Here is a 16,814-nt window from a genome sequence, read left to right as displayed (position 1 = left end):
ACCTCGCGTCCGTAGCCTCGCCAATTAACCCACCTCCTAGCTAAAGGAAGAAACGGTGGAGGTGGTGCATCCGGAGCGATGGGTGGTAGAGGTGGCTGCAATTGCAGGAACCGCTCCTAGGCCCAAACCTAATATACAATGTTGACGTAACATTTAAGGTATATTTTTACTATGTATGTTATAATTATGAAAATAATTGACTATGTTTTCACCTGCAGCAATGGCAAAACCCCGGCAACATCTCGCTGGGTGCCCATGCTCGCCCGGCACATCTGCCTATACAAGAAACCAAGAACAGCTGCACCCCAGCTGTAACCAGGTAAATCATCTAGCCGCTCAAGATGATGAAGAAATCTCAAGCTGACTAGGTTTTCCGAAGTGTTCGAGAACAATACCCCTCCAAACATAAGAAGCATCAACAATCTCGTGTACCGGTTAATATGAAGATCTGGTGTATCATCTGTAATGTCTGCATGCATCGCCTCCAGATGCAGTCGGACGGGCGTCAACTGCAGACGACTAGCCCCAACCAATGCAGCCTCCTCCGTTGGCTAGAAACCGGTGAGCCGCTGCAACATCTCCAGTTACTGCAATCCAGTATAATCTCTGAGAGCATGCGGTAAAGCTACAGGATGTCCATCAACCGGCAGCCCATACAGAGCCTCCACGTCGTGAAGCGTGATAATAGCCTCGCCAATGGGTAAATAAAATGTGTGCGTCTCCGGTCGCCACCACTCTATCAAAGTCATGATCAACGACCAATCCAGTTGCAACCGCCTGATCTCAATAATCCTATAGAAACTTGTATCCTGAAGCCGTCTGACTTACGAGGATGAAGATGGTGGGCCCTAAGAAAGTCTCACATATCGTCTACTTGTCTAGCACGGAACGTCTGGGACAATAACTTCCCCTCCCATATGTACGAAAACCTATACTCGGCCTATAGCAACAATAGCTCTAGCGAGGCAGGTCCGGGATGCACAGGCGGAACCTCAATGACGACTACTGTAAATTGAAAAATATTAATTAAAGTATTTTTCTTTTTCATTGCTTAACATCTTTAATATTTTATATGTTAGTTTACTATTTAATATGTTTGTTTCTTATTTTATATGTTAGTTTATTGTTTTATATGTTAGTTTATTTTATTATTTTATATGCTAGTTTATTATTTTATATGTTTGTTTGTTACTCACCTATTTTTGACTATAATAAAATTAAATAATTAATTTTCATAACTATACAAGATTTAATTATTAAATATTCATATAACAATACTTAGTGTGAGTCCAAATGAATCATATTTTGGTTCCGGACTCGATATTTGAGGCCCAGTTGCACCAAGGTATCCAATGTTCTTGTGTTCATGATGAGAAAATTTCTCCAATTTATCACTCAGCAGGTCTGTTATTTTATATGTTAGTTTATTATTTTATATGTTTGTTTGTTACTCACCTATTTTTTACTATAATAAAATTAAATAATTAATTTTTATAACTATACATGATTTAATTATTAAATATTCATATAACAATACTTAGTTTGACAAATATTGTTGTTTACTAGTGTTATTTTCTTATGTTTGTTGACTAGAATTCGAGAGAGTTTGTGTTTGAACTATCAACTTTTTTCAGATATTTTTGGGTTTAACAGATAATTAAATAATTAATTTCAATAACTACAAATAGACTACGCTAAAGGGCACTACATTTTACTACGCTAAAAGGGCACTACATTACAAATACGAGCACTACATTAGGGCATAAGATTTGGTAAATAAGGTCACATATTCATATACGTACAGCAATAACATCTAAATAAGGTTAATTATTCCTAAAATAACAATTTATATATTTTACTAGTCTTTTAACGAATAAATAATCTAAACCGGATAAAAATAATAAATTAATTTAATCACAAAACAATAACGAAAATATATATACCACAATAAAAATTAACTAATTAACATTTTTTCTAACATCTAATAACAATTTCTCTATTTACTAATTTTTTTAGCACACTAATAATATAATCCGGATAAAAAATAAAAAATTAATTAAATCGCAAAACAATCACGAAATAACATAGAGCACAATAAAAAATAACTAATAGGCATTTTTTATACATGAGTTTTAACAAAAACTAAGTCGGAATACCTCGATTTTAATTTTCTGGAAACTTGAAGATTTGGTGATTTGGAGCCGAAATGAGCAATCCACTACGAGATACCGCCTTAGCTAGGATGTGAGACCAAGAATCTACACTTTTTGTGGGACCGGTGGGCTCCAAATGAAGTTTTTTGGCAAAAATGTGTGTGTGTGGGGGGGGGGGGGGGGCGTTCTGTTTTGTTTGGGAAAGAAGATGGTCGGCTTATTTGTGTAGGTATAGCGCACATATATAGAGCATTATCGTACAACACAGTACATATGTGCGCTATACTTTCCCGCCCATTTGAGTTCAAGTATAGCGCGGTATTTCAATGCGCTATACCGTAACGGACAAACATGTCTTTAAGGTATAGCGCGGTGAAATACCGCGTTATATATATTATGGTCCCCAAGTCTTTTTTCCACATATTTTGGTTCTTTGAGTCCAAAAGAACCACATTTTGGTCCGGACTCTCCATATTATCCATTAAAAAATGGGCTGAATTATAAACTTTTTAAAAACGGGTCAAATATGGATAAGAACCATATTATCTACTTAGAAAATGGATAATCAATGAGTAACTAATTGGTTTAACTTTTACATTTGTAAAGACTCAAGTTTAGGATTCCTCAACCTTGAGAGACTAGGAATTGTACCAAAAGCTATCCGTATTAAATATGGGTCGGGTCGGATAATTTATTCGTTTTTGCATTACCCGTTTTCGACTCGTTCATATTCCACCCGATCCACACATTTGCCACCCCTAGACTGAACCACATCATCTATAGCTTAAATCAGTGCCAGTGATAAACTTATTTCTTTATTTAAGGTTTCTAATCATTCAGGATATCCCCATACCAGGCCAATATAATAGCCAACTACTTACATAGAAAATGAACAAATAACAAGTTCGATGAAAGACGAAATAAACTGTTTCTTTCTTTTTCCTTTATTTGAGGTTACCGAGTAGAAAGAAAGGTTAAGATTTCTGTGCAAAATTTCTGTTAGATTTGGGTGTGCCGACATTTCAACTTTGCTTAGGAAGAACGATGAAATTAGCACCATTGATTGCTATTTTCAACACGCAGTGCTATGTCCTCAGTTAGTCTCTATTATTCTACTTCATTTAAGCTGACATAATTGACTTCGTTCTAAGTTTTGTACTTCTATCTCGGACAAGCCAAAGTCAAATGAGATTCAGCTCCAACGAAACATGAAAATCGCCAAAATGGCAACCTTGACGTGGAACAACTTGTGAGGACAATCTTGTAGTCAAAACATCGCACGACAAATATAACAGTTGTATCAACTAACAAATCTGAGGCATTAGCACCGAGTTTTGAAACGCAAAGAACACGAGAAAGTTACAAGAGAACAATTTTCTTTTCTCAGTTAATTGTCGGTAGACTGAAATTAAACTAATTCGCAGACAAGAAATATGATGGGAGACAAGAATGAATGACAACGATCTTCTACGAAGGAATTTGTGTCCCGGACTTCGCGTGTTCATTTGATGTTTACAGTAACAAGAAGTGTGCAGCTTAATCAGAAAAAAACCAAAACTTGTCAAAAGACAGTGCTCCACTTCAATAGAATTAAACATTTGAAGGGTAAAAAGATGCTGAATCATGAACTACTGCTCGTTTAAGTTCAAAATACCAGTACATAACATGGACATTTCGACAAATACTTTTCTCCTAGTGCCTGTAAGCTCTGATTGACTATTTTATTTACATCCATACCACTAAAGGAGGATGAAGTATAAAAGGCAAAAGTTACAACTACAACATTTGAAGGAAAAAAAAATTACTTGTGCCTTTCGGGAAACAAATTCTACATCTAGATTACAAAAGGAGTAGATTTTGCTTTTTCTCCTATCGAACCTATTGTACATGTCAAGTAACTCTACTACAGTGATATCTACAAAAAGAATGTGTGCTCAAACGATACTGTCAAAAGATCAGCGTGTTGTTTTCAGAAAAGTAGTTTAAAGTTCATGGATTAGCAGATAGGAGTTCACAGACACAGGAGGCTATAGAACACCAGAGGTATGAACGCATTATCCAGCTGGGCAGTGTAGGCTTCCAACAGACCGCTTATTGTCACAGCGAAAAGAAGAGAAAACCAGTTCTGCACAATTGCCAATACAGCATCAAAACCAATCATAGAGTTAATACTTAATAGTGAGAATCTTGACAAAAGTTGGCTTTCATAGTTTAAAAATAATGTGAGGTTGCGCCATTCACTGATCTCAGCTCCTACTTTAATTCGAGGATTCAGCCCCAGGAGGGCATGAAATTGATATGGATTTAGATAATTAGGGGCCGCTGAGCAATTAGAATGAGGTTCATTATTCTCAAGGATAGGAGGTTAATTTTAAGGTGATCTCACATTATTTCAGTTAGAATAAATGCAAGCTGCATAACTGAAATTGTATTGAAGCAAGGGCACATAATTTCCTTTCTCATTAATAAACGTGTACAAGAGCACTTTTTTGGTCTGAACAGGATGCATGCAGAAAGCCCTTTGTACATGAGCTTGAGAGAGAGCTACCTGGTCTAAGATGTATCTAGATGTAGCTAGAAGTGGAAGTAGAATGGAACATGCAGCAAGGACAGATGTTATGCCAGCAGCAGTGCCTTCAATTGTCTTCTCTGCCAAAGAGAATTAATAGATTCAGATGGTGAGGGATACAAAAGAGCAATGACAAAACACGAAAGGGAACAGAGACATACTGCCAGTTTTGCTCCAGCGGAGGACCCCATACTTGTAGCCAACCACTGATGCCTGCATAGAGGATTAGCATTAATCTTTACAGTGCATAAATGATAATCAATAATGAGCCACTAACCCTAAACTCATTCTCTACTACTCAGACTACCAATAGTGTTCCTCTCTTTACTATTGCAGTTAGTTTCCCCTGCATAAGTGTTGTGCTCGCTTGGACTAAAGCCAAAACTTTATAAATCTTTCTTCATTGCAGATCGTTTATTGTTCTAGTCTTCTAGAACACCAATAAAGACGCAAGGTCTGCCGGCCACAAGGCCAACAGCAGGAAAACCTTCTACCAAGGGATCAGGGAACACCAATCCTGTTACATCAGTATAATCTCTTTCAATAAGTGATCCTGTGAAAAGACCTTTCCAGATATTGTCACTTCTCAAGCATGTTAGACTTTCTGCTGCATCATGCTAGAACCCTAAATTTCAGGAGTTCTTGGAAAGCATATTTAGAATAGTGCAGAGAGAAAGATATAGGACAAGCAAAAACTAGCTACTCTACCATTGTATCTCCAATTCCAAGGCTCAAGATCCCAGCGAAAGGGGCTAATGGTCGGTCATTGAAACCAGAGGACAACCAGATAGGAAGTGCACATCCTAATAAGAGTGAAAAATGGCTGAAAGAGGAAAGGAGGCAAATGGTTAGAGTTAACAAAATGCATATGCTGTAACTAGTTTTATGCTGTGGAGGAATCATTTCAAACCTGACAATAAGAAGATCAGTGTCACGATGATCTGTAAAGGCATTCATAAATTGGTGCACAAGGTGTCCCAAGGGCCAGATTCTCCATATCTGTCACAAAAGGCATGACAAATATCGTGAAGCATCATGTCAACTAGCATCATGAATAATTTAAGCATTGCCACAAATTATAAGGAGTTCACCAAGAACATAGGTAACAAAGAAAAAGAAAAATAACATTTTAACATGTTGCATTTACAAGTGTATATTACATACTTCCGTCTTAAAAGGTAAGTGCAACAACTTATTCAGACTATTACTGATTGATATTAAACACGTACAAGAAGTGTTTCATATCAAGAGTCAATATGAAGTGAACATAAGATACTTTGTAGTTGACGAGCTTGACTTCAGTTGAAAAGCGTGCTTAAACTTGACAAACATTTTGTTTTCTGTTTTTCTTTTTACAATTAATATTGGGAAATGTCCTTTTGGCATTTTTATTTTATGGGGGGGGGGGGGGGGGGATATTACCACAACCATAAGATCCAAAATTATAATAAATTGCACAGGAACATTGGATAGTTGTACCCAATTAAATCCAGGAACAAGACGAGAGTGCAGTGAAACCTTACTCGTATAGTTTCCAATATCAAGAAAACTGCCAAAGCTGCACCAAAAGCCAGATCAAGAAACTTCGGCTGAAGAAAGGCATAGATGGTCAACACAACTCTCATAAAAAAAAAATAATAGGTCCAAAAGGAGAAAGATTTCCTAAAGAATTTCAACTCAAATCACCTGAAGTATGAGAGCAGGAACAAACATCAAAACAGCCATTAAATGGTAGTATTTCCGAAGAAGAATCCTCTCAATCTTACTGCTCTTTGAAATGTTGTAAAACCGGATAACTGATACATAAATAACAACCAACCAATAGATACACAACGACAACCTTTTAAGCGGTTCTGACAGAACAAAGTCCAATACCCTGCAGCAATCACAAGACAGAGAAAACTAAAATATGAGCAAAAGATAGTAGCACTTACCATATATTTGGAGGAAAAGGATATATGCTTTGATTCACTGTACAAATGAAGGAGTAGGGAGCCGAACAAAGAATTGAGAATCTCCTCTTAATTCAGTTTAGTTTTATCATTCTACCCTGATGGTTCACCACTTGGATAGATGGTAGCAACAAGCCTAGGGCTGAGTTAAAGCCTCAAGGGTTCAACTCCGTTCATAGGTCTTTGGCTCCACTTGGATAGATGTAGCAACAAGCCTAGGGCTGAGTTAAAGCCTCAAGGGCTCAACTCAGTTCATAGGTCTTTGGCTTGAACTCAAGCTTAACCGAGCTTCGCAAATGAAGGTTGATGTTACTTAAGCTAGAGCTTGGCTTAACAATTAAAATCTATATTATTATAAAAGCATGAATAAAATGTTGGATTACAAAAATAACCTTTTAATATTAAGCATAATAACTTACAATAAAAGGACATCATCGGAATTCTAGACATTAGCCTTGTAATCCTATTAGTTTTAGAACACAATACTACACGTTAGGAATCCTATTAGTATAATTATTTTTGGGCATAAATATTAGACTTGTAATCCTATTAATTTTAGGATATACTTCTTAAGAAATTCCTATTACTAATTTAATTTGAAAATGTATTATATTATTGTCCAAATCCATTTAGAAACAGGAGAGACTATATATTATTATAAAAGCACGAATATAATATTGATAGACCAAAATAGCCCTAAAATATTAAACAGAAGAACTCATAGGGAAATGACATAGCTGTAATAACTTATTTTTTTGGACTGTAATAACTTATATGTTAATTTTTTAATATTTAAATTTTTAAAATTAATACAATCTTGTCTATTGAATTCTTATTTAAAATATGTAGGAATGTTTAATGAAATCAATTTGATAAGAATCCCCCATATTGGCAATACATTACCACTCTATAATATTCAATACCAAAAAAAATATAAGTAATGCTAAACGGACTGCATAAAGCTTGAAATTGAGAAACAATTCCCAAGATAATATATTATTATATTATATTTGAATTATTTCCTACTCAAATAATATTTTATTATTATTAATTTTTCGTGTAATATATAAAAATATACCCAATTATTAAAGAACTAAGAAAATTTTTAAGAATATAAATGTGTGAGAAAAGAAATAAAAAGGTTGGTAAGAGCCAATACCACTAATGATTTTGCAAACATAAAGATCTAAAAGTGGAACGTCATCGATCTTTTTACTCTTTAAAAATAAAATTTATGGTGGATAAAATTATAATCACGGTTAAATATTCAAACATGAGATGAACTAATATTAAGAATCTAAATCAACAGAAAATAAATTATATTTTATGTTAAAACCAAATAATCAACAACAATACAACAATAACAACCCACCTTAAAACCAAATAATCAAATCTTTTAATTAATTATTAAGCAAGAGAATCCAATTAAATTATTTTTAAAATTCATCATATGAGTAAAATTATTTTTCAAGTTAAAAAAAATCATCGGGTGCATAAATTTATTCCATAAAAAGAATGTTAGAGATTTTAAAAAATAGATCACAAAGTAAAAAGATTAGTATGATATTAAGAAGGCCATACAAGTGTTTGAGGAAGCACAATCAAAGCTAAATCCTGAACAAGAATAAGTTTTCATGACTATATTATAAAAAATCGACTGTGGTATAGCGGGATTATCCTTTGTAGATGCCTTCGACGGAATTGAAATAATATTCATATGTCATGCATTACTTGTAAATGTCATATCAAGAAGCATGGTATTGTTAACAACAAGAACAAGTGGTGTACCACTAACGATTTTATTATGAGGTTGTCCAATTCACTTTAAATTTGATATACCTCTTCAAATAACTGAAATAACCATCACAAATATATCAAATCAGAGCAATAGTGCTAAATTTATAAGGAAAGCAAAAGTGATAATATGGGATGAAGCGCTTTTGGCTAAGCGTCAAACGATCGAAACAATCGCCCAGAGTTTTAGAGATATATTGGATATCGATGAACCGTTTGGTGAAAAAGTAAGAGTTTGGGAGGTGATTTCTGTCAAGTACGATCAGCAGTTCCAAAATGGACCAAAGCAGAAACTGTAAAAGTTAGCTTGTCAAAATTATACTTATGACCTCAAATGAAAAATATTCAAATGATAAGAAATATAAACGTAAGAACAGATCTAACATTCAGTGACTTCTTGCTTTGTGTCAGAAACGAAGAAGAGCATCCAATAAAAGATGATTTGGTTCTTCTAGAACACTTGGTTATCAACCCCAATGGTAATAGTAGTGTATTTAATAAGGAAAATATTTTTATCATTAGATTAAAACGCAATTTGTGCAAATAACATGATAGAAATTAAAGAGCTATCTTAGCTAGCAGAAATGAATATGTTGATCAACTAAAAGGTTGATTGCTAAGTTTTATGATAAAAATAAAATATTTTTCAGTTTTGACTCAGCAGAAGATGATACCAACAACAACTACCAAGAAGAATACTTAAATATTTTAATACCAAATGGCCTTCTACTATACATGTTTGTTGTCAAGTTCATTATTTCTTATGTATGTTAATGTCACCATATATATAATAGACTAAGTTAAAATTGATCTTCCATTGCATATAGGTTGATTTTGAAGAAAAATATGCTTGTCATGCTACTGAAAACTTAGATCCGTTGAATAGCTTATGTAGTAGAAGTTTTATTATGCTACTGAAAGCTTAGTACACATATGGTATATAGAAGTTTTGACAATAACGTCATACATGCAGAACTTACGGTACTGATCAATGTGCTTCCACGTATGTGTTTATCCCCGAATTCAACTTTTGTCTTCCGAAACTAAAGAATATCCTTTCAAATTTGTGTGAAAATAATTTTCAGTATGTTTATGTTTTTATAATTATAATAAATAAAGCACAAGGACAAACATCCTAAATATTGAACTATATTTACCACAATATGTTTTCTTATATGATTATGTTGCACTTTCAAGAGAGATATCAATATCGACAACAAGAGTTCTGGTTATCGCAGAGTAACCAAAGCATTAGAAGAAAACATATACAAAAAAACACCGTATATAAAGAAGTATTCTATAAGATACCATCATATTAGATACCTTTAAACTACAATACATAATTATCTACTTAACATGACTAAAATTGATCATTTATGTAAGTTATGATGATATCTTTTTATTTTGAATTCACGTATTATGCTAATCTAACAATATTTTTCGGCATTTAGATAAATGTTGTAGTATTATATATAAAATTTCTCTAATTAATTAAATTTATTGTTCCTTCATATAAATAAATATTTAAATCATCATGTACCATTATTAACGTGCAACGCACGTTTATAGATACTAGTTTTGTGAAAATACTCAAAGCTCAAAAGTCATGCCTCCACAATTATTCAGTATCTTCAACACTAAAATTTTGTGAAAATAGCCATTGAAAACCACAAACTAATGTTGCCTAGTGGTATAGATGCTTTAAAAAAAACAAAAACAAAACACAAACTAATGTTGAAATGCTGGAGGTAGCCACTGATGGTGAAGTAGAAGATGAAAATAAATATGAAAATAGCAAGTGAGAATTGCATAATTTTGTGGCTCAGAATCTGATTCAATGGCATCAATATCCAGAGAAGGTAGGAATAACATAGGCGCTAGAAGAGCTTAACACGTTACCAAGAATTGATCCTATAACTTCAGGAACCACATTCTTAAAAACTGAACGCTGAACTTAGCTGTTTAAAGCAAATTTCTGGTCAATTACATTATTTTTTTCTCTTTTGCTTCAACTAAAAGAATACCGAGTAAGAATGTAAACTTTGTCCCAATAAGTCTTACCTCTTAGAATATTTAAGTACATACAGACCAATGAAAAATGTAGGGTAAGGCTGCGTACAATAGACCCTAGTGGTCCGGCCCTTCCCCGGACCCCGCACATAGCGGAAGCTTAGTGCACCGGGCTGCCCCTTTATACAGAACAATGAAAAAGAAGCAAGAAAAACATCTAAACATCCCATTCAAGATACAGCAAAGTCTTCTCGACTCTTGTCCTTTTCGTTCGAGTACTTATTTTCTTTAAAAGTATGTTTTAACTACCAGCTATAAGTCACATAACTTCTTGCATAGTATCAGGTAACTGTTTATCAAAGAAACTTAACTGTCTAATGTAAGTGAGTCATCCCTACAAACCATTAGACCTCCATCAACCAAATCATGCAACAGAATAACAATATGCAACACAATATGTCCAATTATCCGACATATATGAGTTCTAAAGGGAGGCTTACCATAGAAAAGGGTGAACATGAAAATCTTGAACAAGCTGCATCCATGATGGCACAGCTATAACAAGAACAAATACGAGGGAAACATAGAACACAAGAGATCGCCTCATTTGATCATCTCCTCTATCTCTAGAAGGTGCCGAGCTGACCCGCTCCAAAATTTGAAGCACATTTTTAAATAGCATAGGGAAAATAAGAAGGCCAGTAATCAATCCCTGGAACATAGTGTTACCTTTTCGTGATCAGTACTCTGAATCGAAATCTTTTACTCTATATGGAAAGAAGAGGATAGTCTAGAAAACTAATAGCTTGTACAATACCTGAATAATAATGCTAACTTCACTTCTCTTGACTCCATATGGTACCATCACTAGCTTAGATGCAGTAAAGTACCCATGGGACTGTTCACAGACACAATTCAGCTTATTAGGTATCCATTTCATCTAATATCAGAGGAAGTAAAAGTATGAAACTAACCTTAGCAGCAGTACAAGCAAGCATATCACTGAAATAGATAACAAGGCCAACAGTAACCAGTAACGCTTCTCCTAAGAAGAGAAACAAGAATGTAAATTAGTGCGCAGAAGACAAGAGGACCGTTCATCAAACAAAGCAAAACGAAATAGGACAAGTCAAATGATTTTTTGTTCTCTAAGATAACAAGAAATAAAGATTGCCAAAATAAGCCATGTCTGAACAGCGCTTTATGTGGAATAAAATATGTTCCAAGAATGCAACTTAACATTCAACACATTGTTCAAAGTTGCAGAATTCGATATGGAATTGGAGGGTCTTTATTCGGCAGCAGTCATAGCAAATTGATCGTAGATCAGCATTAAGTGCATTTTAGCTGCATATAGGCTTCAAAAATTCTTATATTAGAAATAATTTCAGAACTTTGAGGTGATTATTTGAATCATTATTTTAATCTAATTAACTACTAAAAAGACATTCAATATTGTATATAATTCATAGGAATCCTCCTTCAAACTTCAGATAAGATAACTTCAACAAACTACAAGCCAATCCTACATCATAAGTGACATTACAATATCCAAGTAGCTTTAATCTTCTCTAAAAGGCGAGACATGCTTCAACTAACACCAAAATGTGAGCCACCCTAAAATAGAATATAAAAATAAAGTTTGAAAAGTCTAAAATTTACGATCAAGTTTCAGATCTTTTTAAATTAAGACTTCTCCTTTCCCATAGTTCGACTACAATTTTTCATGAGAAAAGAACAAGAAATAAAGGTTAATCCTAAAAAGAGTGAAAAAGATTGCCAACATCATCTTCGTATTCGTTATATTTGTCTTTACACGATATTATCACCAATGTGTCAATAACATCTGTGTTACCTACTACGTTTTTGCGTCATCTAGCATGACTACAACAGGAGCCATTAAATATGAATCATCAGCTACGCAGCAGTGGGATGGATATGAATCGATAGGTATGTATCGATGGAACTTATACACATCAGCAGATATGTAACTGTATCCGCCAATTGTTTAGACCATGACCAAATGGAACTGGGAAACTGGAACAATGAAGCTCTAGGTAAGAAAATTCCTTCATATTGTCTAACAGCCGAATAAATCTTAGTTTTACTGTGATTAGTGGAGAGAGAATGTGAACTAAATCTTTGCACAACAGAGTGGACCCTCATATCAAGTGTGCAATTTGATAGCTGTGATGCTACATATATATCCAGTAAAATAAGAAACGTAGTAACATGACCAACCAATTGAAGCGCATGCTGGAAAAGTGTGAAGAATATTCTGAATTAGTTTTACTGCTGCAAACCCATGAAAGAACAGCCACAATAAGTTTGCTACTGCATACCACCCTACAGGAGAAGTTGAACAAAAATTGTTAAGAAAGGCTCAACTAACTTACTGGGTTGACCAATGAATCAATAAGTAAACATAAGAAAGAGAAATTCACCTACCACCATGAGATTTCACAGCAAATGACACACAGCAGACTCCAAAATACAATGCTATGCAACTTAAGCTAACGCGAAAAGTAGCACAATTCTTGCTGTCTGATTGACGGTAAAAAATGAAGCAAAGATAAGCTAGCACGGTGAAGCAACTTGCAGATGTCACCCAATATAGTAGTTGCAGATTTTCAAGCTCTGCTAAAAGGTCAATATCAAAAGAAGTCAGTCATACAAGTGAGGCAAGGTAGGAATCAACATAAGCCCTGAATACAATCTCACCTATACTAACTAAAGTTTCTAACAGAAATCGACCTATTAGGTAAATAAATATGTAAAAGACAACCATGCTCCTTCTCAACTACACAAGCAGAAGCAAGATTATACCTTTCCTCTGCTAAACAGCCTTTTTTCCACGTACAAACATCACAGGATAGAACGTAACTTAACAATCTTTTGAGATAAGAGATACAGTAGACAGCTAAATAAGCACAATTTAGTAAATGTTACAAAAAATAGTGTTAATAACCTATCAATTTACAGTAAAATTATCCTTATTCTTCATACTGCACTTTTGGGCATCATAACTTTCATTACTATTTCATGTTTAACTAGTATGTTGTTTAAACCTTCATTTATTTCCCGAAACAATCCATTATCATTTTCAGTATAAAACAACAATGAGTACTATACCTTCAGTTCCAACTTGATTTAAAGATACAGCTCTTGAAATCTGGATCAACTTTGATACCATAAGCCCAGGAAGCGTTACTGCCCCCAAAAATATACCTGATGACGCACCAGGCCTGAAAATAGTACCACAACTTATATAAATAAACAGTACAAGGAAAAATATACTAGTAGGAGTATAAATTAAAAAGAACAAATATTGAATTCAGAAATTAGCCATATTCAACCACAGATTTTCAATTAAATGAACAATAACATAAATCAAAGCAAAAACTATGTAAACTTGTAAATTGCAGATGCCGCTTAGTGGTTACAACTGTAACTCAAAAGCTCTTCTATCGGCCCATCCAAAAATAATGTATTTTTTAAAAGAAAAAAAAAGAGTAACCATCATGATAAATGCGGTGGTTAGCATAAAATTAATCAGAAATAAACCTGGTTTTGAAGAAGTGAGAGAGGGAAACTGAAGAAGAGGCATCGACGGAGATCTCGACAGAGAGGGCGAGGAGAGAGAGGAGAGAAAGGGAGAGAGATTCGGAGAGGAGAGATTGAGAGATAGAAAAGACAATTTGACCAATGAAGAGTGCTACCACAGCTCTCTCGCCGGTGAGAAACGACGGCGACGAAGCCATGGGTTTCCGAGCTGAAATTCAATTGAAGAAATCATCCATTTTGGCGTAAATAGGAAGAATTGTAGTAGACGCACGGACCCGTGTGAACTGGGGAATTCGGTGGGTTTGGCGCGCACCGGTTTATATATACATATATATGTTGTTGAAATGTCAGCTGCTTCTTTCCTCGTTTCTGATTTCTCTTCTTTTTATTTCCGTTTTTTGCGTCGAGACTGCGTCGTTTGTTTGTTTTCTCTCTTTCCATTGGTGGACTACGCCTTGAAACTTTCAACGGATATTCCTCCGTTTTCTTTTTTATACTCGCTCACTTCCGGTTCGAGTGAACCTATTTTTTTTGTCCGTTAAAACAAGAATGATCATTTTCTAATTTTAAAAATAATTTAGGTTAAATTTACAATTCTAATCATTTCAACGATAACATTGGCAAATTCCTCTCCTCTCACGGGAATCCCAAATTTGAATTACTGTTCCGGCCACGGCCTCCTACGATCAATGGACCCAGTGGTCCCCCGAACCCACCGTCTTTAATCCTCGTCCAGATTCCGACAACATCACTTATCCCAAATCAAAAATTCTTTACACCCCAAACCACAAACATTAGTAGAATTTCTTTTCCTAATCAAAATTCCCCAAACCCCTAGACCCTTTTTTCTTTTTCAAATCAAAACCCCCAAATCACTTTGAACCCAGGAAATTTTGAAAGTACTACTGCTAATAAAGCTGCTAGCTCTCAAAGCAAAATCAATGGCGACAATTCTTACGTAGGTACCATAGGAATCAAAACCCCAAAACCAAGGAGCAGAATCCAACTCCCTCCCAGATCTTACGAGGTGATTAACGGCAAACCAGTGGTAAGTTTCACTAAGGAGGAAAATGATATTTTGGCGCAGTCATGCAAATAGACTATAGTCGGTAAGTTTTCTAAGATCCGTCCCTCGATCGACATTATTAGGAAGGAATTCGCGAAAGTGTTTCCTGTGAAAGGATGCATAACCATTGGAGCTTATGACATGAAATATGTATTTATTGATTTTGATAAATTGGATGATCACAATGCAGTAGCTATTAGAAGTTTTGTGAATTTGGGTGGAGATTTTGTGATGAGTCTTGAGAAGTGGACCACAAAATTTAAACCGGAACCTAATACCACCAGAGCCCCGGTATGAATCACACTTCCTGATCTCCCATGGCATTTCTATGAGTAGGACGCAATATGTCGTATAGTTGATCCTATAGGCTTTCCTTTGGTTTTGGATAAGGCAACGACCACCAAAACAAGACCCACTACTGTAAAGCTTAGAATTGAAATTGACCTTGTAATGCCAATTTTAAATGAGATTATTGTCGAGATCAGGAACCATGAGGGCAATATAGAAGAGTTTATTTAGAAAGTTGAATATGAATCACTACCTGTATTTTTCAATCACTGTATGAGGCAACGACATTCAGACAGAATGTGTAGAATTTTACATCAAGAACTGAGATTTCAGAATAGTAGTGAGGTTAATGAGCAAACCACAAGGAATGATACTAATCAAAATAAAAATGTGAGAGAAGATAGGAGAAATGAGCAAAGAAAAGAACAGTGCAGGCCTCAGAATGCTGGACAGACCAATGGCAATTCACACGCTGTTGTAAAACCCACGGGTAACAGACCAGCTAACAACAGTAGTGCTACCAATATCGACAAAGGATCTGAAGATGGTTGGCATACTGTGAATAAAAGAAAGAATAAAAACAATGCTAACAACAATCATGTTGTTATGACAACTCAAAAGGGGAATGATACTAACACCGCCAATATGATCAATGATGGACAAAGTACTGTGATTGTCACCCACAACAACAGCGAAGGTGAAGTGAATATGGAAGTGATGCCAGTTGCTGCTTCTTTGATCCCTCAAGCTCAGGTCAAACACACAATAAGGGACATATACAACACTAACAAAGACAATAAGAAGTCAAAATTACTTACTATCAACAAGGCTGGTAAAAAAATATATCAGGGAAAGGAGGCTGATTACCCAGAGATTGAGTTGAGCAGTGAGTTGAGTAATGATTTTGTTAATAATCAAAAGGACATCATGAATACTTCACTAGTGAATATAAAGCTAGAGGAAACAAAGAAAATGAACAAGAAAGGGAGAAAGTTTAAAGAAAAAATGTACATACCAGGTGATGTTGTTTTGACAAGTGACATGGATCAGGAAAATCATGGCTTGGTGTATAGACCACTCTTTGGCCTTGACCCCAAACTTGCTGAGAAATATGCTAGCTAGAAGGATAGAGAAAGGGGGTTTGAATATCAACTGCTAGATGAGCCACCAAGAATCATTGATCTACGAGAAAATAGTCAGATGGCATTGGGTGGGAAAGCAAATGCTATCAGTGATTCCCAAGACCGTGATATGATTATGGAAATATCATCTGAAGATAAGAAAAACTCTTTATCCGAGGATGATCATATGACAGGGAGGTATCAAAGTGTCGAAAGCAATCATGTGATTACCTCCCACGTCCACCAAAAAATTATTCAATTCAACAATCTCTCTCTAAGAGGACTTGGTGATTAACT

At 35.0% G+C, this 16,814-nt stretch overlaps 2 protein-coding genes across 3 annotated transcripts; one reads left to right on the top strand and one right to left on the bottom strand.

Annotated features, from left to right (window-relative positions):
- Window positions 1-3,770: 3,770 nt before the first annotated feature.
- On the bottom strand, window positions 3,771-14,386 carry LOC104090678 (dolichol kinase EVAN). Of its 2 annotated transcripts, none has more exons than XM_009595846.4 (14): window positions 14,043-14,386; window positions 13,611-13,723; window positions 12,927-13,118; window positions 12,720-12,824; window positions 11,453-11,523; window positions 11,296-11,376; window positions 10,979-11,190; window positions 6,409-6,598; window positions 6,246-6,311; window positions 5,633-5,721; window positions 5,431-5,545; window positions 4,884-4,935; window positions 4,702-4,802; window positions 3,771-4,278 (listed from the first exon to the last, which is right to left on the bottom strand). In XM_009595846.4, exons 1-14 carry the CDS (start codon window positions 14,237-14,239, stop codon window positions 4,165-4,167), a joined length of 1,698 nt encoding a protein of 565 aa, XP_009594141.1. In that variant the 5' UTR covers window positions 14,240-14,386; the 3' UTR covers window positions 3,771-4,164. The 2 variants fall into 2 exon arrangements, with proteins under 2 accessions (XP_009594141.1, XP_009594149.1); XM_009595854.4 differs by having other exon boundaries at window positions 12,927-13,115.
- A 1,307-nt stretch (window positions 14,387-15,693) lies between these two features.
- On the top strand, window positions 15,694-16,518 carry LOC138894374 (uncharacterized). The gene has a single exon (XM_070179070.1). It carries the CDS (start codon window positions 15,694-15,696, stop codon window positions 16,516-16,518), a length of 825 nt encoding a protein of 274 aa, XP_070035171.1.
- Window positions 16,519-16,814: the final 296 nt, after the last annotated feature.

The sequence above is a fragment of the Nicotiana tomentosiformis genome, chromosome 6 (assembly GCF_000390325.3).
Source record: "Nicotiana tomentosiformis chromosome 6, ASM39032v3, whole genome shotgun sequence".
Lineage (NCBI taxonomy): Eukaryota > Viridiplantae > Streptophyta > Magnoliopsida > Solanales > Solanaceae > Nicotiana > Nicotiana tomentosiformis.
The sequence above is the reverse complement of the archived record's forward strand: the minus strand, read 5'-3'. Positions and strand labels throughout refer to the sequence as shown.